At 35.9% G+C, this 16,987-nt stretch overlaps 1 protein-coding gene across 4 annotated transcripts in view; it reads left to right on the forward strand.

Annotated features, from left to right (window-relative positions):
• COL4A5 (collagen type IV alpha 5 chain) overlaps nucleotides 1-16,987 on the forward strand; it is a 238,612-nt gene that overhangs the window by 99,287 nt on the left and 122,338 nt on the right. For all 4 annotated transcript variants that reach the window (XM_032331820.1, XM_032331819.1, XM_032331822.1 and 1 more), the window contains exons 2-3: nucleotides 303-362; nucleotides 15,870-15,959. In XM_032331820.1, coding sequence (XP_032187711.1) covers nucleotides 303-362; nucleotides 15,870-15,959 — 150 coding nt within the window. The remainder of the gene's footprint in view (nucleotides 1-302; nucleotides 363-15,869; nucleotides 15,960-16,987) is intronic.

Genomic DNA, 16,987 nt, shown 5'->3' on the forward strand with positions numbered 1-16,987 from the left:
TGTATTACAGGTGAAGTTGTTTGAATTCTTTTTAATTTTAATATCTTTTAAACAAGATATTTTTCACTTTAAAATTATAACATATGCTCATTGTGGAAAAATTCAAATGTAAGTGTGTACCATAAAAGGTGAAAGCTTCCCCAGAGGTAACCATTACTTGCAGTTTGGTATGTATTCTTCCAGATATTTTTCTGCCATTTGGTTTGTAAGTTTGGATTGATAAATTTAGTTGAGGGATAAGTCAGAGACTCATTTTCAGATTCATATTAAATAATTTTCATCCCTTTTTTTCTTCCTTACAGGTTTGCTATGGGTGTTCTCCAGGATCAAAATGTGACTGTAGTGGTGTAAAAGGAGAAAAGGTAAGATTTGAAAGGAACCTTTGAAAACTTAGTAAAACCAGTAAAATAGTGTTTTAATGTGTTTTTAAAAAAGAAAACAGGGCTCTACCTCAGCATCTAAGTAAATTAAATGAATTCTGCCATACTGCTTATTTTAGATAGCTGTAAGGATTAGATTGTATCTCAGGGGTTAGCAAACAGTTTCTGTAAAAGACCATAGAGTAAATATTTTAGGCTTTGTGGACCACATAAGGTTTCTGTCACACATTTTTCTCTCATTTTTTAAAATAGCCCTTTAAGGGTGTAAAAAAATTTCTTAGCTCTTGGATTATACAAAACAGACTTCTTACTGCATTTGGTCTGAGAGCTGCAGTCTGCCTATCTATGATCAATCTTGTTGAACTCACTGACTTAAGATGCAGAAGAAGGGAAAAACACTTAAGAAGGAACCTAACATCAGGCTACTAATCTGTGTTGGGTATCACGCTAGACAATTTCATATATTTTTATTTGGTTCATATAAGTTAATGATCGGTGAATCTCTATTTTTATCACACTTTTCCCATAGCAGCACCCTTATTGTGTACATGTGATAAGTACAAAGTAAGTATTGGTGAGAATTAAATAGCATAAACACAGCCACTCTGAGTCAGTGACTGACAGTGAAGTTAGAAGATTAAGAAGGTATAATGAATTGTGGCCTACAGAGAATTGTGCTAGGAGAAAGAGGTTCGTACTCTAGTCCCAACTGTCTGGGGCTCAAATATTTTTGAATGAATCAGTGAATATTACTAATTATATATGATAAAGTTTAGGATAGTATTTCAAGAGCATATTCCATTTATGGGTACAGAAGGTCTACTAACATTAAAAATGTTTAAAAGTCCTGGAGTAAAGAAACCTATTTTTTCTGCAATGCTGTATTTCCAAGCTCCACTTGACTCACTTCTTCCTAACAGAACTCCTGTTAATAATAATTGACCAGTGTTAAATAGGACACTTATTTAAGTGACATTAGCTTGAGGGGAGTAGTTTTATAGTAAGTGTGTGTTTTCTCTAGTGGTAAAAAGACGAAATGAGATTCATTTCTGATATTGATAGAGCGATTTTTAAAAAAAGATTTTATTTATTCATATGAGAGAGAGAGAGAGAGAACGCACGTGCAAGCACGAGCCTGGGGTTGGGGGTTAGGAAGAGGGAGAAGCAGATGAAACTGACCAAAAGTAGAGAGGATACTACCCTAGAAAGAAAGGAAGTCCACTGGGCAAGTTGCATTTATGGACTTTTCTCCTGAATGCATCCTTCAGTCTGCATGGCAGAGGATTGCTAGAACCCAGACAAAAAGCCACAGTCTTACTGGCTTAAGAAGTTAAGAAGGCAGAGTTGAGGATGCCAGAATGACTGTAAAGTGATGAGAGATATGCTGCAATAGAATGAGGCACAGAGAGCACAGCCCAAAAATTTACCTGTAAATTCCACCAAAATTCTTGGTTGAACTTTGTATGTATAGGGGAGGATTCATTCAACCCATCAAAAACAATAGCTGGAAGTCTTCAATAACTGAACATAGATTTAACTGCTGTCCATTGAATGGAAAACAAAGTTTTAAGTTTTAGTTCAGTTAACTATTTCCAAAAACATAAGTTCAGTACACTTCAGAGGAAGATTAAAGAATCTAGGATGACTATAACATACAATGTCTAATTTGCTATTAAAACTTACTAGGTTTAAGAAGTAACAGGTAAAAGTGATCCATAGTCAAGAAGACTCATGAATGAAAACTAACTCTGAAATAACACAGATGTTAGAATTTATAGACAGATATTTAAACCAATAGGATAAATATATTTGTTGATGTAAAGGGAAATGTGCTCCTATGAGTGAACAAATAGAGAGTCACAACAGAGCACTGGAAACTTAAAAAAAGGGGAAATCGATTTGAAAAGCAAAATATGAGAAAGAAAAATTCACCAGTTAGACTTTTAACAGCAGAATCGTGATGATGAAAGAAAGGGTCAGTCAATTTAAAGGTGAATCTGAGGAAAGATATAATCTGAAGAAAAAATAGAATAAAAAGAAAACAAAAGCATAGGGCCTCACTGACCTGTGGGACAGTATTACAGGGTTTAATGCAAAATGTAAATGCAGTCCTGTAACAATGGGAGAGAAGAAAACAGGGGAGAAAAAGGAATAATAATTAAAGGGGCAGTAGTAATGACAAGAATTTCTCACACTTGGTAAAAAATACAAATTTACAGGTATAAGAAATTTAGTAAACCACAAGCAGAATAAAAATGAAGTTATACCTAGGCACATCATAATGAATCAACTGAAAAAACAGATTTAAAGAAAATCTTGAAAGATGCTAGAGAAAAATACACATTACATACAGGAGTACAATGATATGAATGATGCCAGATTTCTCATCTGAGAGAATGGATACTGTACAATAACGTAAAAACATTAGAGAGTTGAAAAATCTGCAAACACAGTTGTCATATACAATGAAAATAGAAATAAAGACAAACAAACAAAAACCAGACTCTTAAATAGAGAGAACAAACTGGTGGGTGCCAGAGGGAAGGTTGTGGGGGATGGGTTAAATAAGTGAAGGAGGTAAAGATGTATAAATCTCCAGTTATAAAATAAACAAGTCATGGAGATGAAAAGTACAGCACAGGAAACATAGTCAACGATAATGTAATAAAGTTACATGATGACAGGTGGTGACTACATTTAGGGTGAACACCGAGTAATGTGTAGAATAGTGGAATCAATATATTGTACATTTGAAACTACTATAGCATTGCATGTCAACTACACTTCAATAATAAATTTTAAAAATAAAATAAAGTCAAATTTAAGACATTAATAAAATGAGGTAATTCTTCATCAGCATATCTGCATTAAAGGAATATAAAGAAATTTCTTCAGGCTAAAGGGAAATGTGGATTTCTGGGAAGGAATTGAAAGCACTAGAAATGGTGTATATATGGGTAAATATAAAAAATGATATCTTTATCCCCTCTCTAAATTTACTTACAAGACATGATACTATTCATTTAATTTTTTTAGTAATTGTACTGAATATCTTATTTCATTTTTTAAGTTTTTATTTTAATTCGATTTCGTTAACATACAGTTTCTGGTGTATAACATATCCATACATCACACAGTGCTCATCATGATGATTGTAGTCCTTAATCCCCATCACCTATTTCATCCCATCCCCCCACATACCTCCCTTCTGGTAACCGTCAGTTTGTTCTCTGTAGTTAAGAGTCTGTTTCTTGATTTCTCTGTCTTTCTCTCTCTCCCCTGTGTTCATTTGTCTTTTTTCTTAAATTTGACATATGAGTGAAATCATATGGTATTTGTCTTTCCCTGACTTATTTCACTTAGCATTATACTATCCAGCATCATCTGTATCATTGCAAATGGCAAGATTTCATTCTTTTCATGGCTGAGTAATATTCTATTATTTATGTACATACACCACCTCTTTATTCATTCATCAACAAGTATACACATGGGTTGCTTCCATATCTTAGCTATTGTAGATAATGCTGCTATAAACATAGGGGTACATGAATCCCTTTGAATTAGTATTTTTGTATTCCTTTGGTAAATACTCAGTAGTGTGATTGCTGGATCATAGGGTAGCTCTATATTTAACTTTTTGAGGAACCTCCATACTGTTTTCCAGAGTGGCTGCACCAGTTTGCATTCCCACCAATAATGCAAGAGGGTTCCTTTTTCTCCACATCTTTGCCAATACCTGATGTTTCATGTGCTGTTGATTTTAACCATTCAGATAGGTGTGAGGTGATAGCTCATTGTAGTTTTTTTTTTAAATAAGAAATTCATTTTATTTATTTTTTTTTATTTTCAGCATAACAGTATTCATTATTTTTGCACCACACCCAGTACTCCATGCAATCCGTGCCCTCTATAATACCCACCACCTGGTACCCCGACCTCCCACCCCCCGCCACTTCAAACTCCTCAGATTGTTTTTCAGAGTCCATAGTCTCTCATGGTTCACCTCCCCTTCCAATGTAGTTTTGATTTGCATTTCTCCAATGGTAAGTAATGATGAACATATTTTCATGTGTCTTTTGGCCATCTGGATGTCTTTGGAGAAGAGTCTGTTCATGTCTTCTGACCATTAAAAATATATATATCAGCTAATTTTATTTTTTTTCATCCCCACAAGAGTCCTCTTTATTTTTTTTTTAAGATTTTATTTATTTATTTGACAGAGAGAGAGAGATCACAAGTAGGCGAGAGGCAGGCAGAGAGAGAGAGGGGGAAGCAGGCTCCCCGCTGAGCAGAGAGCCCGATGCGGGGCTCGATCCCAGAACCCTGAGACCATGACCTGAGCTGAAGGCAGAGGCCCTAACCCACTGACCCACCCAGGCGCCCCCAGGAGTCCTCTTTAATACCTATCACCAGCAACTCAAAGTATGTTCTCTTACCTATACAGTCCCTATGGTTTGCCTCCCTCTCTGTTTTTTTCTCATTTTATTTTTCCTTCCCTTCCCCTAGTCATCTCTTTTGTTTCTTAAATTCCACATATGAGTGAAATAATATATTTATTTGTCTTTCTCTGACTTACCTCACTTAGCATTATACTCTCTAGTTCCATCCATAGTTGTTGCAAATAGCAAGATTTCATTCTTTTTGATGGTTGAGTGATATTCCATGGTATATATGCCACATCTTCTTTGTCCATTCATCAGTTGATAGACATTTGTGCTCTTTCGATAATTTTGCTATTGTTGATAGTATTGCTGTAAACATTGGGGTGTGTGTGCCCCCTTCGAATCAGCACTTTTGTATCTCTCTGTAAATACCCAGTGGTGCAATTGCAGGGTCATAGAGTAGCTCTCTTTTTAACTTCTTGAGGAACCTCCATACTGTTTTCCAGAGTAGCTGTACCAGCTTGTGTTCCCGCCACATTGTAAGAGGGTTCCCCTTTCTCCACATACTTGCCAACATCTGTTGTTTCCTGAGGTGTTAATTTTAGCCATTCTGACAGTCATTCTGGTTTTGATTTGTATTTCCCTGATGATGAGTGATATTGAGCATTTTTTCATGTGTCTGTTAGCGATTTGTCTGTCGTATTTGGAGAAATGTCTGTTCATGTCTTCTGCCCATTTCTTAACTGTATTATTTATTTTTTGGATGTTGATTTTGATGTATTCTTTACAGATTCTAGAGTCTAGCCCTTTATCCTACATGTCATTTGCACATACCTTCTCCCATCCACCAGTTATCTTTTAGTTTCATTGATTGTTTCCTTCAGTGTACAGAAGCTTTTTATCTTGATGAAATCCCAGTAGTTCATTTTCACTTTTGTTTCCCTTGCCTCTGGAGATGTGTCTAGTAAGATGTTGCTGCAGCCATGGTCAAAGAGTTGCTGCCTGTTTTTTCCTCTAGGATTTTGATGGTTCCTGTCTTACATTTAGGACTTTAATCCACTTTGAATTTCTTTTTGTGTATGGTGTAAGAAAATGGTCTAGTTTCATCACGTCACTGTCATTTTTCCAACACTACTTGTTGAAGAGACTGACCTTTACCAATTGGATATTCTTTCCTGTTTTGTTAAAGATTAACTGGCCATATAGTTGTGTTTATTTCTGAGTTTTCTATTCTGTGCTATTGATTTATGTGTCTTATTTTTGTGCCAGTATCATACTGTTTTTACTACTGTAGCTTTGTAATATAACTTGAAGTCTGGAATTGTGATGCCTCCAGCTTTTTCTTTTTCAAGATTACTTTGGCTATTTGGGCAAATATTTAGACAAATCCACAATCATAGTTGATAGATCCTAATACACCTATCTTAGTCATTGACAGAACAACTAGAAAAAAAATTCAGTAAAGGCATAGATGACTTGAATTCCATTATTAACAACCTAGAACTAATTGGCATATATGAAGTCCTACATTCAATTATAGAATTTTTTTCCCCAAAGGCAGATGGAATTTCTCCATGATAGGCCATATGATGTGCCATAAAATGAGGCCCTATTAATTCCAAAAGATTGAAAACATAAGTATATACTCTCTGACTACATGGAATGAATATGAAATCAATAATAATAAGATATGTAGAAAATTCCCTACTATTTGGAAGTTAGCAAACACTATTCTAAGTAACTGATAGACCAAAGAAAAAATCACAAGGAAAATTAGAAAATATATCAAGTTGCATAATGATTAAACTGCAGTATACTAAGAATTTTAGGATGGAGTTAAAGCAGGGCTTAGTGGGAAATAACTTTAAATACCTATGTTAGAAAAGAAGAAAGCTTTAAAATTACTGACCTACATTTTCCACTTAAGAACCTGGAAAAGGAGCCAGCCCCTCCCCCCGGGGTCGACAAACCATAAGTGACTCTTAATCTCACAAAACAAACTGAGGGTTGCTGGGGGGAGGGGGTTTGGGAGAAGGGGGTGGGATTATGGACATTGGGGAGGGTATGTGCTTTGGTGAGTGCTGTGAAGTGTATAAACCTGGTGATTCACAGACCTGTACCCCTGGGGATAAAAATATATGTTTATAAAAAAAAATAATAAAAAAAAATAAAAGAGCATATTACAAATGAAAAAAAAAAAAAGAACCTGGAAAAGGACAAGTAAATCAAATTTAAAATAGGGAAAAGAAGGAAATACACAATAGAGAACACAATTCTAAGACAGTATAAAACTATAGTAAACGTAATTGTGTGTTAATAGCAAAGAAAGAGACATATAGATGAATGGAACAGAATAAAATTCTGTAAATAGACCCACAGGTACGTAATGAATTGATTTTTTTTAACAAAAGTGCAAAGGCAGTTAGGTAGAGAAAAGATAGTCTTTCAACAAATAGTATTGGAACAACTAGACGTGCATATGCACAAAAATGGACTTTGGCTCATTGCTTGCACAATATATAAAAATTAACTCACAATAGATTGTAGAAAAACTTAAATCTGGGGGTGCCTGGGTAGCTCAGTCATTAAGCAGCTGCCTTTGACTCACATCATGATCCCAGGGTTCTGGGATCGAGCCCTGCATTGGGCTCTCTGCTTTGTGGGAAGCCTGCTTCTCCCTATCCCACTTCCCCTGCTTGTGTTTCCCCTCTTGCTGTGTCTCTCTCTGTCAAATAAATAAATAAAATCTTTAAACAAAACAATACAAAACAAAACCCCTAAATCTAGACATATTTTAGAAGAAAACCTAGGAGAAAATCCTTATTATCTGGCAGATATTTGTTAGGATACCAAAACCACAATCTATCAAAGAAAAGGTTGGTATCTTGAAACACTGAAAAAATAAAGTAAAATTAAAAAAAGAAATGGTTGGTAAATTTTATTTCATCGAAATTAGGAAATTATTCTTTTTTGAAGACATTGTTCAGAGAATGAAAAGACAACCCACAGTCTAGGAAAAAATATTTGCAAATCACATTATCTCATAAAGAGTCTTATATATAGATTATGTAAAGGAATTTCAAAACTCATTAATAAAACAACCCCCAAAATAAAATTAAATTAGAAACAAAGTAGCAAAATATTTTAAGTTACTTCACAAACTAAGATGTGTAGATGGCAAATAAATGCATGAAAAATTACTCAGCATTATTAATTAGGGAACTACATAATAAAACCATAATAAGATACCACTATAAACCTACTAGAATGCCTAAATATTAAAATATATCCATACTAAGTATAGATGAGGGTGGTGAGCAACTCAAACTATTATAGATTGCTGGTGCAAATACAAGATGAAGCAAACCCTTAGGAAAAGTTGGACAGTTTCTTTAAAATGTAAGTGTAAACCTATCAGATGACTGTCCTTTCCTAGACATTTACCTGTAAGAATTGAAAGCATATGTCTGTGCATGAGTAGTATATGAGTTCATGGTAGCTTTATTTGTAATAACCAGAAACAGGAAATAACCCAATTACTATTAATAGGTGGGTGAATCAACAAATCATAATACATTTGTACAGTGAATACTACTCAGCAATAAAAAGGAAAGCGCTATTGACATATACCACAACATGTCTAAATCTGAAATAATTATGCTGAATGAAAAGTTAGAGGAGTGCATTCTATATAAGTCCATGTATATGAAATTTTAGAAAAAGAAAATTAACTTATAGTGACAGAAAGTCAGTCATTACCTGGGGGGACTGAGTAGAGGCATGAAGAAAATATTATAAAAGGGAACACAATTTTTTATATTTTATATATATTCATGTTCACTTCAATATTATATTTAATTAAAGACTTAATTTTTTAGAGTGGTCTTAGGTTCACAGCAAAGTTGAAAGACGTATATAGAGATTTTGCATATACCTCTAGCCCCACACATGCATACATGCATAGCTTCCCTGACTATCAACATCCCCACCAGAGTGGTAAGTTTGTTGCAATTGATGAACCTACACTGATGCATCATTATCACCCAAAGTTCATAATTTGTCTTAGAGTTCACTCTTGGTGTTGAACAAACATTCTGTGGATTGGGGCAAATGTATAATGAATGACATGTATTCATCGTTATATTATCATATGAGTATTTTCACTGCCCTAAAAATCTTTTGTCCTCCACCTGTTCATCTGTCACTCTCATCCCTGGCAACCACTGATCTTTTTACAGTCTCCATAATTTTGTCTTTTCCAGAATATCATATAGTTGGAGTGTGCAGTCTTTTCAGATGGGATTTATTTCACTTACTAATATGTATTTCAAGTTCCTCCATGTCTTTTCATTACTTAATTGTTCATTTCTTTTTAGTGCTGAGTGATATTCCATTGTCTGGATGTACCAGTTTGTTTGCTTGTTCATCTACTAAAAGACATGTTAGTTGCTTCCAAGTTTTGGCAATGATGAATAAAGCTGCTATAAGCATGCATTTGTGGGTTGTGTGTGTGTATGTGAGAGAGAGAGAGAGAGAGAGAGAGAGAGAGAGGATATGCTTGAAACTCCTTTGGGTAAATACCAAGAAACATTAATGGATCATATGAGTATATTTAGTTTTGTAAGAAACTGCCAAATTGTCTTCCAAAGTAGCTGTATCATTTTGCCTTCCTACTGGCAATGAATGAGGAGGGTCCCTTTGCTCCACATCTTTGGCCCTATATTTGGTGTCAGAGTTTTAAATTTTGGCCATTCTAAAGGATGTGTAGTGGTATGTAATTGTTGTTTTAATTTGCATTTCCCTGATAACATATTAGATGGAACATCTTTTCATATGCTTATTTGCCATCTGTATATCTTCTTTGGTGAGGTATCTGTTAAAGTCTTTGACCCATTTTTAAAACAGGTTGTTTGTTTTCTTATTGTTGAGCTTTAAGAGTTTCTTGTATATTTCAGATAATAGTTCTTTATCAGATGTGTCTTTTGAAAATATTTTCTCCCAGTGGGTAGCTTGTCTTCTCATTCCAATTACAGTTTAACAGAGCAAAAGTTTTTACTTTTAATGAAGTCCAACTTATCGGTTATTTCTTTCATAGATTATGCCTTTGCTGTATCTAAAAAATTATCACTATACCCAAGGTCATCTAAATTTTCTCCTATGCTGTCTTCTAGGAGTTTTATAGTTTTGTATTTAGGTCTATGATACATTTTGAGTTGATTTTTAGGAGGAGTGTGAGGTCTCTGTCTAGATTCTTTTTTTTTTTAACATATAGATGTCTAGATGAGCAACATTTGTTGGAAAGATAAGGGAATTTTTGTGAGTGATGGATATGTCCATTATTTTATTGTTACATATATGAAAATAATTTCAAATTGTATACTTTAAATATGTCATATTTATTGTATGTTAATTGTACCTCAATAAAACTGCTTTAAAACAGTAAGTTTAATACACAAATAGTAAAGTGTATCAGTTCTGCCAAAGAAATGTGTCCAAGTGCACACTGCTAAAAACAAAACTTGCTACACTCCTGATGACAAGAAACATATCAGATAAAGGGCTAGTATCCAAGATCTATAAAGAACTTCTCAAACTCAACACCCCCCAAAAACAAATAATCCAGTCAAGAAAATGGGCAGAAGACATGAATAGACATTTTTCCAAAGAAGACATCCAAATGGCCAACCAATGCATGAAAAGATGCTCTGCATCACTCGGCATTAGGGATGTACAAATCAGAACCACAATGAGATGGCACCTCACACCTCACACCAGTCAGAATGGCTAAAATTCACAACTCAGGAAGAAATAAATCTTGGCAAGGATGCGGAGAAAAGGGAACCCTCTTACACTGTTGGTGGGAATGCACGCTGGTACAGCCACTCTGGAAAACAGTATGGAGATTCCTCAAGAAGTTAAAAATTGAGCTACCCTATGACCCAACAATTGCACTACTGGGTATTTACCCTAAAGATACAAACGTAGTGATCCAAAGGGGCACGTGCACCCAAATGATTATAGCAGCAATGTCCACAATAGCCAAACTATGGAAAGAACCTAGATTTCCATCAACAGATGAATGGATAAAGAAGATGGGATGCACACACACAGACACACACACATTCATATACATATACATATACACACAATGGAATATTACTCAGCCATCAGAAAGAATGAATGCTTACCATTTACATTGACACATTGACATGGATGGAACTGGAGGGTATTATGTTGAGTGAAAAGTCAATCATCGAAAGGCAATTATCATATGGCTTGGCTTCACTCATGTGGAATATAAGAAACAGGGCAGAGGGTCATAGGGGAAGGGAGGAAGAACTGAATGCAAAGTCATCAGAGAGGGAGATAAACCACAAAAGATTCTTAACTCTAGGAAACAAACTGAGGGTTGCTGGAGGGGAGGTAGGTGGGGGATGGGGTAATTGGGTGATGGGCATTAAAGAGGGCATGTGAGGGGCGCCTGGGTGGCTCAGTGGGTTAAGCCGCTGCCTTCGGCTCAGGTTATGATCTCAGGGTCCTGGGATCAAGCCCCCGCATCGGGCTCTCTGCTCAGCAAGGAGCCTGATTCCTCCTCTCTCTCTGCCTGCCTCTCTGCCTGCTTGTGATCTCTCTCTGTCAAATAAATAAATAAAATCTTAAAAAAAAAAGAGGGCATGTGATGTACCACCCACATTATGACCACAGGGTGTTACATGCAACTGGTGAATTACTGAACACTGCATTTGAAACTAATGACACACTGTATTTTGGCTAAATGAATTTAAATAAAAATTTAAAAAAGAAAATAACCAGCTGACAACTTATAAAATTCCTCTTACATAGCTAGTAACTATGCTTATCATGGTGAACATAGCTTAATGTATAGAATGTCAAATCACTGTGCACACCTGAAAATGGTATAACATTGTATGTCAACTATACTTCAATAGAAATTATAAAGTAAAATACAATTCATGTCACACTCAAACATTACCTAAACAAGGTGTTCTCCTCTACCAGTGGCATCAGCATCTATTGGGAGCTTGTTAGAAATGCAGGTTTCCTAGGCTCTATAGGAGACCTACTGAATCTAACTCTAACCAGTTAATCTGTGTTTTAATAAGTCGATCAAGCAGTTTTGATGCAAGCTGAAGTTTGAGATCATCTAACCTAAATTATCATCATTTAGCAGTTGTCAAAGGTCAATATTTTTGTTCTCCTGATTATATACATCAAATATTTCTTTGTACTATATAATTACAAAAACAACATAGAAATTACTCAAAAAGAAGACAAAATTGCCCATAATTGCATTTTTTAGTTAATAATTGTTTTCATTTGTCCATTAATGGTATTGCCTTGCCCATATATTTGTATTACAATTTTGCAATATTATAATCCAAAAACAATTGTAATTTCAATGGTCATTATAGCAGTTTGTCCCCCTGTTTATTTTTTCTATCTTTAGAAATCCAGTGTTTTCCTGTTAATTTTGTATCTCTCTTGAGAAAGCATTCTTAAAAATATTTTTTCATTTCCATGATCAGGTAATTTTCTTATTGTGATTATAAAGTGCCCTTCCTGTAAAATTGAAATACTTTTATGGGGACCTTTGACTGACAAAGTACATTTTCTTTCTAAGTAAATCAGCTTGTTATTCTTTTTAATACTAGCTTGTGGTATATAAAAGAACTTTAGCACAAAAAGTTATCCTTTGTATAATTTCCCCGAACCCTAACTTATACTTTTTCTGTATTTGGGGCAAAAACATTGCCCATAAGTGTTATATAATCCATTAAGGAAATTCATTCATAGAATCGATATTTTCTGGGTATTTGTTCTGTTGGTTACTAAGAATGCAGTGATGGGGGATGCCTGGGTGGCTCAGTGGGTTAAAGCCTCTGCCTTCGGCTCGGGTCGTGATCCCAGGGTCCTGGGATTGAGCCTCGCATCGGACTCTCTGCTCAGCAGATAGCCTGCTTCCTCCTCTCTTTCTGCCTGTCTCTTTGCCTACTTGTGACCTCTGTCTGTCAAATAAATAAATAAATAAATAAATAATCTTTTAAAAAAAAAGAATGCAGTGATGGAAATAGCATGATCAATTAGATGAAGGGGTAATGGAAAGAGTAGAGTCAAGATTATTACAAATTTGTGGTCTACATTGTGCTCTTTCCTGGAACAGGGAAGATGGTAGAAAGATAATGAACTCCGTGTTTTTTATATTAAATTTGCTCTTGGGAAAATTACACAATTTTTCTTTGTCCCAATTCTTCATCTGTAGAATTGAAATAATGGTGGTATTTACCTCACGTTGTCACTGGGAGAATTAAATAAATAAAACCTGGGAACACTTTAGAATAGCTCGATACATGTTTGTTACCATTATTGGTGAGTTTTATGTCCCTGTGAGATACTCAAGTGGAGATATTTAAAACAGTTGGCCCTGTGAGCTTAGCTTTTAGGGTAAAAAAAAAAATGTGTGGATATTTGAGATCTCCCGGGGAAAGAGAGAGAAGGGTCAAAAAGGGAATCCAGAGTAATAGCAATATATAAGGGACAGGCAGAGAGAGAAGATTACTCCACAGTGAAAAGTAAGAGTAGTTTTTTATTTAAATATGGGCAGGCAGCATAAGCTAGTTTGTTTTTTTTTAAGATTTTATTTATTTATTTGACAGAGATCACAAGTAGGCAGAGAGGCAGGCAAAGAGAGACAGGAGGAAGCAGGCTCCCTGCTGAGCAGAGAGCCCGATGGAGGGCTCGATCCCAGGACCCTGGGATCATGACCTGAGCCGAAGGCAGAGGCTTTAATCCACTGAGCCACCCAGGTGCCCCAGGCTAGTTTTTTTTTTTTTTTTAAAGAAGTTTGACCTTCACAAATAGATGTACTATTGCCATTTTCTATGTGAATGTTAGCAAATTATAGTAAACTGTAGATTAGTTTTAAGGACTGAATGATTGCCTTGCCACCAGTAGCAAAGGCAGGCAAATAGCAAATGTGAACCTTTCATACCATCTGTGGGAATTAGAAGACCCTCCCTCACCCCACCTCATGGCAGGCTTCTATAGCTTCTATTGCAGGAAACTTTCTACCTTTTAAAGGCTGGGGATTGTTCTTGAAATTCTTTTCGCTACTGTACATTAGGTGCCCTTCTCTCTTCCTTGGTATAATACTGCTCAGTCAGCTAGATAGGAACACATTATTTAACTGTAGTATCAGGAGATTTGGGGTATATAGTTATGTTAATACACACACAAGCTTTTTAGCACTCTCCACTTTCAATTTCTGGTTTATTCTTCTCTTATGTATAGCCCAAATAGCAGTTTTGCTTCTAAAAAAATAGCTCTCTTCAAGCATTATCCTCAAGTTTTGGCAGAGAGATGTTTTAAATACTAGTGGAGATCCCAGAATGTAGCTATGTTTTCCACTTATGGAAATCTACTTGAACTATATTTTTTTCCCTCTTAGCTTCCTTTCTGACTTGCGCTTGCAATCACATTTCTACTACCAATTCTCCCAAAAATGGACTATGTAACAATTTGAGACAATCCAACTCTAGAAATTTTGAACCTTTTGTTTTTTCCCTTTTGCTCTATTTCCCTCAAAACAATTGATGAGGTTGATTAATACTAAATTATCATAATTATATGGCTAATTAAAATAACAAAGAAATATATTTATAGAAAATAGAGAGAAAACATGTTAACATGTCAATAGTAGGTATTGCCAAAACTATAGGAATGTTTAGACCTACTATTAATTGGCTAACATTTGCTTCATTGCCTTTGTCACTGGGAGTGGAAACTGACCAGAATAGCCTCTTCATAGTACTTATATTTATTGTGAGTCAGCATAACAAAGAATTATTTAATATAAAATTATCGAAGTTATCTAGACTAAACTTAGTACTTACCACACACACATTCCCCCCCCCACACACACACTGAGGGTGTAATAAAAATCTACCCTACCTTAACCTCTAGGAGTATGTACCTCCAATGGTCCATTAGTCAGTTGCCTTATAGATATGGGTGCTTTCTCTTTCTCAGGTGCTGCCTAGGCTGTCACTGTGGATAGGATCTGGTAAAAGGGTTCCTAGAATGAGGTCCAGAGCCTCTGGCCAGAGACTCAGCCTTCAAGCCTTAGAAAAGCAGAGGAACTATTTGCAGCTCTGCAGTTGGGAGCACAAGCCTTGGAGCTGTGAGCCCTCAGGGTTCTCAAACTTAATAGTGATGAGTTTGCTTTCTGTGGTTGGATCTCCTAGGGGGTTCAGGGCTCACACTCTTTCCATAATTGGCTATATGCAAGTTAACTAACCGTAATATGTTGATATAATGATATATTAGTATAGATGGCAGCTCTATATGCCCACCTGTCTGTGCAGATATGCATATCAGGCAACATTGTATAGATGCTGATCAAATGTAGGAAACTTCACAAGTAGGTTGGGAGTCCTGTGCTGGTGTTGATAAGTGCTGTGGTCGGAACTGAGACTTGAGTTCAGTTCAATTAGTAATTCTGAGTAGAGGAAAACAGGTAAATGTTTTTTGTTCTTCTATAATGACCATGTATTCCTTTTTGTATTAATTTTACAACTAGAAGAAATAAAAATTTTTTTTAATGTTCTAGAGCCCTTTTCTGACTAATTTATCTTGTCAGCTAATGAATTTCTATTCTGGATAATCCTGCAACTGCCCTACTCTGGAACAAATCTGAAAACTTCTCAGATGGTTTTTTTTACCCTTCTTCATCCCTGCACCATACTTATTTTATGTATCCCCTACAGACCAGTTTCCTGGATTTATTGCTGTCTTCCTTGTTAAACTCTTGATGTCAATATATTTAAACTTTACCTCATCTCTGATATGCTTTTTAGTTTCATAAGAAAACAAGAGACTGCATTACAATATATGATATAAATTCAGAATGGTTTGTGGTTTTCCACTTACATCTTGTAGGTTTTCCCATGTTAGTAGATATTATGATTTTAGTATCATTAAATCAACATTCTCTAGTCTTTGGGTTCTTTTTAATCTCAACCATACTCATGCTTGAAAATTCACAAATAACTTCATCACAAATAATATTCACTTTGTTTAATTGCAGGGGGAGAGAGGATTTCCAGGTTTGGAAGGCCATCCAGGTTTGCCTGGATTTCCAGGTCCAGAAGGGCCTCCAGGGCCTCGGGGACAAAAGGTATGTGTCAGGTTGCCAACCAGTAATACCAGAGGCATGAAGCCATCTTTAAGGTGGGACTAGGTGTCAAATCAACTAAGAAGTTACTGGATTATAGCCAGAAATTAGTGTCTAAATAAAACAATAGAATAACTAAGAGTTTATATTTTATTGTTGGTTTAAAAAACCTGAATATTACTGCCATATTCAGATGTTTTTGGAAGATGCTGTTAATTGGATGTGGTTATTGAGATCCTTAACAAAAATTAAGTTTTGTCAGGAGCTCAGCTGAGCTGGAGAGCTAAACTGCCAGGTGTCAGAGTAGCTGATTAAGAAAACAAGCCAAAATGAAAGAAACCATCAAGCCTTTTACTGTGGCAGTGTAATAAGCAAAATGTTTAACCAGCAAAAGCACCAACTTCCCCACTGTTCCATTTTTCCCCATGAAACAGTACCAGTGAGGACCTCGTCTTTGTTGGCCAGCAGGAAGTTAAGGGCTGTGCTGTTATCTAACACTGGGCCAAGGAATTGAGGCTCGTCCGTTCTGCTGCTAAAACTGAAGTAGTTTCATTAATGAGTTAAGTAAAGGTCAAAGACAGGTTGCACACACATTTTTGGAATTGAATGACCCTGAGTGGGAAAAGTTGCCTGGAGAATACACATGAGTATAATCGATAATACAACATGTCAGTTCTCAGTAACCAGAGTACCTGGTTTTTGGAATTCTTCTCTTTCTCTGTTTAGTTTGATATATTCAGTAGGAGGGGCTGTCTTGAATACATGACAGTCTCTTACCAATGCCCCATGTGTACATGTTATATTGGTAAGAATGTTGAAGGCCTGACTTTTATAAAAGAAATAGTACCCCAGGGGAGACACATACACAGTGCTTGGTAGTAGGGGTCAGTGAGCCAGAAGTCCCCTCTGGTGGGTAGAGTACTTGAGTAGAATTGGAAAAATTTGTGTAGGGTGAGCACAGTTATGGGGAGTAGGAGGCCACCACTACTGAGGTCAAAATAGGCCCAGCGGCACATCCCACTTCCTTTTTC

The sequence above is a fragment of the Mustela erminea genome, chromosome X (genome assembly GCF_009829155.1).
Source record: "Mustela erminea isolate mMusErm1 chromosome X, mMusErm1.Pri, whole genome shotgun sequence".
In the NCBI taxonomy this organism is placed as follows: Eukaryota; Metazoa; Chordata; class Mammalia; order Carnivora; family Mustelidae; genus Mustela; species Mustela erminea.